The 9,632-nt window shown below is 42.0% G+C and overlaps 1 protein-coding gene across 1 annotated transcript in view; it reads right to left on the bottom strand.

The window, feature by feature from the left end:
- Nucleotides 1-366: 366 nt before the first annotated feature.
- FAM105A (family with sequence similarity 105, member A) overlaps nt 367-9,632 on the bottom strand; it is a 20,314-nt gene continuing 11,048 nt past the window's right edge. Inside the window, exons 2-8 of the mRNA XM_005871064.2 lie at nt 7,976-8,135; nt 7,866-7,897; nt 7,668-7,759; nt 6,752-6,901; nt 4,349-4,477; nt 2,824-3,093; nt 367-2,044 (exon numbers count right to left, since the gene is read on the bottom strand). Coding sequence (XP_005871126.1) covers nt 1,871-2,044; nt 2,824-3,093; nt 4,349-4,477; nt 6,752-6,901; nt 7,668-7,759; nt 7,866-7,897; nt 7,976-8,135 — 1,007 coding nt within the window. The 3' untranslated portion in view covers nt 367-1,870. The remainder of the gene's footprint in view (nt 2,045-2,823; nt 3,094-4,348; nt 4,478-6,751; nt 6,902-7,667; nt 7,760-7,865; nt 7,898-7,975; nt 8,136-9,632) is intronic.

The raw sequence follows: 9,632 nt of genomic DNA, 5'->3' as shown, positions 1-9,632 counted from the left end.
CCTGGAGTGTCAGTCACAGCCCATGCAGGCTCTCGTCCGCTCTGCTTGTCAACACAAAGGGTAGAGTTCACTTTTCCAGGTCCCTGTAATGCATCAGGGGGTAACCTCCCACAGTGTCAATAACATGACAGGGCTTGTGCAAAAGCATAGACACTTCCAGGCGGGAAAGGACTGTAGAGATCAACCAAGAGGGCCTGTTTTGTTTGCGTGGCTCTCAAAGTAATGCAAAGTGGTCTGAGCTATTTACTCTCCAACCAGAAAACAAAATGACAGCAGGCAGAACACAACGTACGATTAGACATCTGGCTTATGTAGGACACACAGGTGATTATTCAAGAGTCAATGTTATTTTCATACACCACGGCATTTACCATATCTCCTTTTTTATTTATAATAGAAACAATATGAAAATGCGAGAAAACGTCAGCCTCAAACACATCAAGGAGGCCAGTATATCGTTAGCCAAGATTTGAAAAGTTATTTTGTATTTATTGCAATTCACAACAGACTAGCATAGTACCGCCAAAATAAAAATTACCAAAATAAACTAGAAAAGTATTTCCAAAATTAGTTAGCCTGAGAACTGTCTATTATTGCTATAACACATTCCTGAAAATAGCTACTGAAACAGCACAAATGTATTATCTTACAGTCCTGGAGGTCAGAGGTCTGGCCCAGGTGTCACTGGGCTAAACTCACGGCTCTGCCAGGGCCGTGTTCCCTCCTGGATGCTCCAGGGGAGGCCACTCCCTTGCCTTTTCCAGCTCCCGGAGGCTGCACGCATCCCTTGGCTTGTGGCTCCTCCCCCATCTTCAACACCAGCATGTCGCTTCTCTCCCTACTGTCCTTCGGATTTCTCACTTCCCTCTGACTCTGACACTCCTCCAATCCCCTCTTCCACTTGTCAGGACTCTGGTGATTATATTGGATTCCCCTGGAGAACCCAGACTAATCTCCTTCTAACCAGGTCAGCAGACTAGTACCTTCATTCCACCTGCAACTTTACTCTCCTCTGCGTTTAACCCAGCATATTCACAGGTTCTGGGATTAGGATTTAACATCTTTCTGGGAAAGCGCTGAAAGCGGGGCATGATTCTATCTACCACGCATTCAATACACATGTCAATACACCACAGTTTAATATTTTCCCGACAGCTTAATAACTGTCATTCAGTTCCTTAATCTACAGAATTTATCATTTTTATCTATATAAAACATATTAAACTGGCCAGATGCAACAACAAAAAATGCAAAATGATATAAAACAAATTGTACAACATTACAAAGTAGTGGTCATTTGTGTGTATGTGTTTATATGTATAGATATAAAACTATACATGTATACATATGGGTATGTGTGTGTGTATACCCATAACTTTACAGTTAATCAAGTGGTTCTAGAAAATCAATATATCATAGATTCCTGGGAAGCTAATGCTTATAAAATAAGGCCATGTTTATAAGGATCCAAAATCAACCAAAGACAAGATTCTTAATGAAGTACGTAAAAGTCAGAAACAAATTCATTCTTTCTAGGTTAGTAGGAAAACCTACTCATTTTCTTTGCTCCTGTTGTTGGTCTTGTCCAAATGAAACGTTCTCGTGCTTGTCTAGGCCCACCATCTATGAAGTGACCACAGCCCTCACGAAAGAGGTCAAACCACGACCCACAATGTATTAGTGCAGCTGCTTTGGAGGAAATCACTGACAAACAGAGAAAAGCCACCTGTGCGCTGCTGTGTCCCATGTACCTGTAACTCCAGAGAAGGGCCTCATTCCTTCGGTGGCTACAACACTAGTTTCTGTTTCCAGGAACACTTTACTGGCAGGTGTGACCACTGTCATTGCGGGCGCCCGGTCCCCGCCAGACTTAAAAGACAGGAACGTGGTAGTGGCGGTCATTCTCAGTCAGCAGGGAGATCTGCGGCCACTCCCTGAGTGGCTCCTCTGGGTAGCAGACTTCAAAGTCCCTGGAGTTAAACTTGAACAGTCTGAACACTTTTATCTTGACCTCAAGGGCATATCCAAGTATAAACATATCAATCTGGGGAAGAGACGAAAGAGAGGTCACAGATACACATTTCCAGATTCCTGCCCTCCCACCAGCGCGGGAGCACGCTCTTCAGCAGCTTGTGACATAGCGTGCTTGTTGACAGACCCACGCACGAACCACTGCGTGGGCACGGGGTTAGGGACAAATGCAGGGGACAAGCGGAGGAGCATCTCTCTAGACTAGCATGAAGAAATCACAGGGAAAGCTGTTTGGGGAAAATCTAATAAAAAATAAAGGAATGCTCATAATAAAAATTATACTGTTTTCCCACCAGTGTTACATCATTTTAAATCAATTTGTGTAAAAAGTGCAGATGATTTTGTGCACCTTCTGGGAAAGCAAAGCAAAACAAAACAATAAAAAAATCCTTTTCTATGGGGACATAAAAGCATTTTTTGGATTTAGAAAAAAATTCAATAATTTCTATTTATCTGCAGTAAGTAACCGAATGCTTTCCCAAACCTTATCTCATTTTCCGACTGGAATTTCTCCTGGTTCACCTCCGTTGTGGGAGAACCTGTTATCAACTGAGAGGCAGCACGCAAGCTCAGAAAGGCTCCCCGGCACCCGGCTGGAAGGGCACACGGCAACCAGCTCGGAGCCGTGAGGCTCGTTACTCTTCTTTTCCGCCCTTCAGGGGCAATAATGCCAACCGACCACTCTGCGCAGCTGGTCTTATCACTGCTGAAAGCAAACACCAATGCCTACGTGTTCAAGTATTGCCACTATCCTCCTTGATCAAACACACACAGTTCTTCTGCCCCACGTACCTGCTCTAGTCCACAGGTGTCGCCGACAGAATTTAGGTGATTCATCATGAAGCTCAAAGGATCGGATGACGTTTCCCGGGAAAACAGGAGTCTGAAAAGACTGGGAATGACCTTTTTCATCTTCATTTGTTCATAAACCTCAGTAACCTGATACAGCATGATGAACTTTAAAGCTTCATACAGTTTATATTCCAGAATGGCATCAGAGAAAAGGATGTTGCACATGCTTCCTCTCTTGTGATAATCTCTAATTCCACTGAATTCAGTCCACTAAAAACACAGCCGCAAAAGTGAAACTTAGAAGGGTAAGGCTGAATGTACACAACACTGCATAACCTTTTTTTTTTTTTATTCTCACCCTAGGATATTTTTTCCATTGATTTTTAGAGAGAGTAGAAGGGAGAGAGGGGGGGGGGGGGGGGGGGGGGGGAGAGAAACATCAACATAAGAGAGACACATGCATTGGTTGGATCGAGCCTGCAACCGAGGTATATGCCCTTGACCGAGAATTGAACCTGCGACCCTTCAGTCATTCGGCTGACGCCCTAACCACCGAATAAACCAGCCAGGGCAACACCGCATAACTTGTAAAGTACTTATAAAATAAAACTAATAGAGGGGAGTGAAACTTTAAATTTTCATTTTATATCTTTTGATATGGATTTTTTTAAACCATAAGCATTTATTAGTTTTACAATAACAAACTAGTTTCAATGAAATAGTTTTTCACAAAAGCACCACCCAGGAGGTAAAATACTAAGCAAGTCCGTTTCCTAAAACTGCTTACGATGGCTGGGTTAGGCAAAGGCTATTCCAGCGGCCAACAGTGATACACCAACAGTGCTTTAAACCCACCGGAGCCAGGCACAGTTGAAGTCACTCTACGTGTGTTGTCTCATTGAATCCTCACCAGAACCGTACAGGGTAGATACTATTTACAGTTCACTTTTACAGATAAGAACACTGTGACCCAGAAAGGTTATGGTGTTTCCCAAGGAGGATTCATTCCAAAAACCCCAAATCTGCTTTTATTAACCAGTTAACTGCCACGATATTTTGAATTTAATTAAAAAAGGTCTGCCACTTGCATCTATAGACACTTATGGCGTACAAATGGTTAAAAGGCAGGAAAAACTCCGACTCAAATTATAACATCTTTGCCCTCGCCCAGTTATTAATAGGGCGCATTCCAGAAGGGCCTTTCTGAGCGTCCTGTCTGGAGCTTCACCTTATATTTCTGGGGACACAAAGGCCCATGACCGTTCAGGTTCCTGGCCAGCCCACAAAGGGCTCCTTAGCCCGTAACGGGCCTAACTATCATGTAGAACAGCAACATTGCTCTCTCGTTCCTCACTTGAAAGAGAATGAAGATCAAGAAGAAACCATCAGTTACCTGAAGCAGCTTGCTGCCTGCATCTCCCACTTAGCTGACAGAAAGTGATATGCCTGACATCAGAGAAAAGCAGCCACATTTGGGGCAGATGCTTTCATTCCTAGCCTTTTACCCCAGCCGCCAAACACTCACCTGTGTTTTCAATAATTCCACACATTTACGCAATTTCCCAAACACATTCGAACCTGTATAGTTCTCAGGACCAAAGCTGTAATGCTGGATCCAATTACAACCTTGTGAGAAGAGCAGTTTTTCAGGAAGCTTGAAAAAAAAAAAAAAGATGCCAAAAGTGATTAGTATCTCCATGTTTATTATACACAGTTTGGAATATGTCACAGCACATAATCTCATTTAGCAATCTTCATCTAGAAAGGCTATGACTGCAGTTAAGGAGAACTATATAGTCATTTTCTTTTAGATTTGTGGATTCTGTGATATGGATCATATTCTTAATTCACAATTTCACAACTGATGAAAATTTAAATATAAGATTATGCCTACAATAAATAAATAAATAAATAAATAGGAATGTATCTATGACCATACAAGTTAAAACAAAACAAAAAAACAAACAAAAAAATTAAATCTACAGAAACGAACTTTTTGAATAAAACATTTCCAAAACTACCTAGATATATCCCTTTAGAACTTACATTTAACCAATGTTAGAGCAACATAGTATATCTGGGAAGATGTGGATTTTAGAATGATGCACATTGGTGTTCAAACCCAGCCCTGCCACTCGCCAGCTGGGAGGTGACTCAACCAGCAGATTATTTAACTGCTCAGCCTCATCCTCCACTGTAAATCAAGGACAATTTTACAGGATTCTTGTTGGGATTAAATAAGATTATGGGGCACGTAGGAATCTGATCCATCGTAGGCATCCCATGCATCTCCCACCCGCTCAGCTTGTGCAGCAAGGCTAGCACACCGCATACACCTGTCAAGTATTTGCTAGATAAAATGAAACTAATAAAAACAATTCAAAATTAAAAACGTTAAGGAACTAGAACATGTGTAGCTATATATATAAGTATACATGTTATATTTCTTTGCTCCTCCAACTTAAATGTATATCCTAGATTAAGCATACTGCATTCAAAATAAAAATTCAGGTTATCACCAAGAAGGCACTATCTTCCGCTGTTAAGAAAATGAAAAAATAAGGCACAGTCTGGGAAAAAATATCTGCAAATCACATATATGATAAAGCACTTGCATTCCGAATATATAAAGAATTCTCAAAACTCGATCAATTAAAAAATGATAATAATAAATGGGCAAAAGATTTGAACAGACATTTTTCCAAGAAGATAATATGGATGGCAAATGAGCACAGGAAAAGACGCTCACCCTCATAACTCATCAGGGAAATGCAAACTAAAAGCAGAATGACACTAGCACATACCGATTAGATGCTAGTGTCAGTGAAACTAGGTGAAACACAAAAGAAATAAACAAAAACCCTGACACTACCAAGTGCAGGTGAGAACGTGGAGCAACTGGCACCCTGACACATTCGTGATGGGAGTGCATCATGGAGGCACCATTCTGCAAAGATGGGTGGGCAGGTTCTTATAAAGTAAGCACACCCCTAACATAAGACCCAACAATGCCCCCCAAAAGGAATGAAAACTTATGTTCATAAAGATTCTATGGGAATATTTATACCAGCTTTATTCACAGTATTAAACACTGGAAACAATCCAGATGTCTTTCAGCTGGTGAATGGATAAACAAACTGTCACATTCATGTCAAGGAACACCACTCAACAATAAAAAGGAACCAACAGCATATTCGTGGAACCATCTGGGTGAATTGCACATGCATTATGCTAAGTAAAAGACCTTGATTCAAAAGGCCACCCACTGGATGATTCCATTTATATGACATTCTAGAAAAGGCAAAACCACAGGGACAGAAGACAAATCAGTGGTTGCCAGGGGTTGGGAGTGAGAGGACTGGCTATGAAGGGAAACGAGGGAACGTTTGGGGTAGTAGTTACACACTGTATGTATTTGGCAAAAGTTAACTATAGTAAAAAAGTAAATTTTAGTAGCCCACGTTACTTATAAAGGACAGCTGCCTCTCTCGATGGCAGTTAAAAACAAAACTGAGTATAATTACCTTTCTGAGATGGTCTATTACAGTGGTCGGCAAACTCATTAGTCAACAGAGCCAAATATCAACAGTACAACGATTGAAATTTCTTTTGAGAGCCAAATTTTTTAAACTTAAACTATATAGGTAGGTACATTGTTATTAACTTAATTAGGGTACTCCTAAGGCTTAGGAAGAGCCACACTCAAGGGGCCAAAGAGCTGCATGTGGCTCGAAAGCCGCAGTTTGCGGACTACTGGTCTATTAGCAAACGGACATGAGAGACAGAGGACCTGGTTAAAGGATCTCCCAGAGTTCCTTCCATCTCAGGCCACCCTGCACACCTGGCCGCCGCCCACAGGAGGCCCGGAGTGGCTGTGGTACAGTCACCGTCAAGGTGAGTCTCACGAGTTTCCCATGTGAGGACATACCTTAACAATGTCTTTTTCTTTCATCCAGGATGGGAAAGAAAGGCCCTGGCTGAATATCTGAAATAACACCGATCTCAGTGCGTCGTAGTTATCTCTCTTTACTTGTCGAACACATTTAATGTGATGCCGCCAAAACAGCTCCTCGTACGCCTAGTGTCACAAAAAGAGGAAGTTCTTTTATAAAGTCCACTGGATAAGAAGTTCAGGAAAGTGAGTGCAATACATTTTCAGTGAACCGTACCCCTAAATAAAGCAGACAATACAAATAAAAACAATTACAAGTGATGCATTGGACCACATGTCATTTCAAAGTGACTGTGTGTAGAGAGATGGTGCCATGCTAGATAGCACGTTCCTGGAAGCCCCGGGCCAGGGAACATCACTGTGGGGAAGTCATGGACAGCCTGACCACAGTGGAAAACGCTGTACACTTTAAAACCATGCTAAGAGCTACTTTAAATGCACCACCTTTTTTTTTCCTTCTTCTTCTCCTTTTTCTTCTTTGGCTAGTGACAAGGCTAGGCAGCACTGCTGGGGATGTTTACCAAAACTGATCCAATAGAAAATTCTAAAAATCCTCTAAATACTTTTGCTAAGGGGACTGATCCCTGCAACAACAGAAATCTCCCCTCCTGTGCAGAGGTTCCACAGGCCTGGCCAGGAGAGCCGAAAAGAGCCGATTTTGAGATTTCTGAAATCACAGACTGAGTTCACCCCCGTTCTCGAAGGCATTGGCTGTAGGTAAAAGGCCCAAAGCCAATGGCCTAGCAACTGTTTAGCTTTTAAATTAGAGCCACCGTTGTCCCTTGTGCCACTTTTGGTATCACTGGATCCATAAAGCAGAATGGAATGTTTGTTCTCTGACTTTTTCACACACACATTCTTCATCTTCCATGACCTTGACAAACAGACACACCTTCCTCATCAGCTTGGCTTGGGGCGTGTCCCCTTTCCATTCTCTTGCACAATAGCTGAGTAAATCAACTTCCGCCTCCACGCTGAGGTTCCCTGAACCAAAGGAAACATAAAAGGCAGTTAATTTTCCCTTTCCTCTTCCTTCTTGAAACCTCTCTGCGCCTTAAAAATAAGGAAAGATACGCATAAAAACACTTACTTTTGAATTTTCTTTGCAGATATCCACTCCACCTAAAAGACAAAGAAAATAATAATTCCAAAATTGGGACAAGGATATTTTAGAAATCTGAAGATGCTACAACCACCTACCATTTCAGCCGGTGCCCGAAATGGAAGTGCAGCCTTCGGAAGTAGCAGAGGGTGGCCACCAGGAAGGAAACCGCCAACATCACAGACCCCTTTGCTATTCCCCACGCGGTGTCTAAGGCGTGGCTTGTGACTAGTGCCCAGGAGTGAACTTGGCCATTTCCTACAAAAATTTAATTGGAAAAAAAAAATCACATCACAATTCCGTAAGTTCGCTTTGTTCAAGGGGGAAAAAAGACACATTGGATAATTTTACCTGCAGTGTCTATGATTGATTTACATAAACACTGCTTACAACATTCAAAAATTCAATCTGAAAAATTAAAGAAACGCCTCGTTCTCCTATATAATCAGTGTCATATAGAAGAATATCTTTGTTCCCAAAATTCAAGAGGAAGAGTGGGAACAGAGAGAGTGTGGGTTTCGGAATGCCTCAAACCTGAGCCCAAAGCCTGCTTCTCCTCCTAACCTCGCTGTGTGCCTGCGGGAAACCTGGCTTGTCTTCATTGTGAAAGAGGGGTACACCACTGGCCTCCCTCGGCAAAGACGAATGAAATGACCTGGGACCCAGCACAGGGCACCGTGCGAGGTGCTGAATATCCAGTGATGCCAGGGATTTGGCCGGGCACCGAGCACATGGGGGAGGGGGACAATCACAACAGGGGCCTCTGGTGATGCCGCCACCATCCACTTATTCTTAAACAGTACAGGCCGTATCATGGCATCACCGTGCTGCACGGAATGGGTGACTCAAACAGCCGGCGCACAGACATCACTACGGGCGGGCGCGCGCGCGGCCCTGAGGAGTCGTGGAGACAGATGTGCTGCTGGGTCCACACTCCCACCCTGATTTGACAAGGGGGGCGCTGAACAGGCCTGGAGAGCTCAGACGGGGCGCTTGCTGTATTGCGCTAAGCGGGAAGATTCCTAATGATGCTATGTTTGCGCATGTAAAATGCTGAAGCCCAAATGAGGAAGAGGACTTCTGAACAGTGGCCAAACCTCCTGGGCTTCATTGTGAAACAGTTTCTTCCGCAGTACGGGGTTTAGGAAAATTCCAGTGATTAACGGAGTAAAAGCTTCCTCAGTTTGAAGTCTCCACTTTTAGCATTTTTGATCATCCTTGATGGGCATTTACAATCTCAATAAAGAATTTACCAGGAGATAAAGAAATGGAAAAAATTATCAGCAAATAAAAATACATATTATTTTTATTTTATTACTGAACAGGCGATTATTGTTTAGAATTGATTAAATATTCATTATAGACTTACTCCTACCTAGAAATTTAGTAAAACTTTTTATGAGTTGTTTAAAAATGTAGAGCCATACTGCTTTACATCTATAATCTAAACTTTTACTAATTCAGTCTGATTTCCCAACTTTGAAAATTCTGGTATGTGCAAATATTTTTAGTAAGTCCTTAAATTCACATAAGAACTAGAATATTGTCTGTGATGCATAATTTCTCCTATTGTAGTCATAAACATTTTCTAGAAAAATGAAATGTTGCACAAGATTTTAGTTTGTTTTTTCTCTTCATATCAACACATCAAGTTGAACAACTTTTTATGTCACTACGTAGATATACATTCTTCTTTTTTTTAAATCCTCACCCTGAGGATATGTTTTTCATTGATGAGAGAGAGAAAGAGAAAGA

Source organism: Myotis brandtii, unplaced genomic scaffold (genome assembly GCF_000412655.1).
Source record: "Myotis brandtii unplaced genomic scaffold, ASM41265v1 scaffold328, whole genome shotgun sequence".
In the NCBI taxonomy this organism is placed as follows: Eukaryota; Metazoa; Chordata; class Mammalia; order Chiroptera; family Vespertilionidae; genus Myotis; species Myotis brandtii.
Note: the sequence above shows the minus strand (reverse complement) of the source record. Positions and strands in the feature narration are given on the sequence as shown.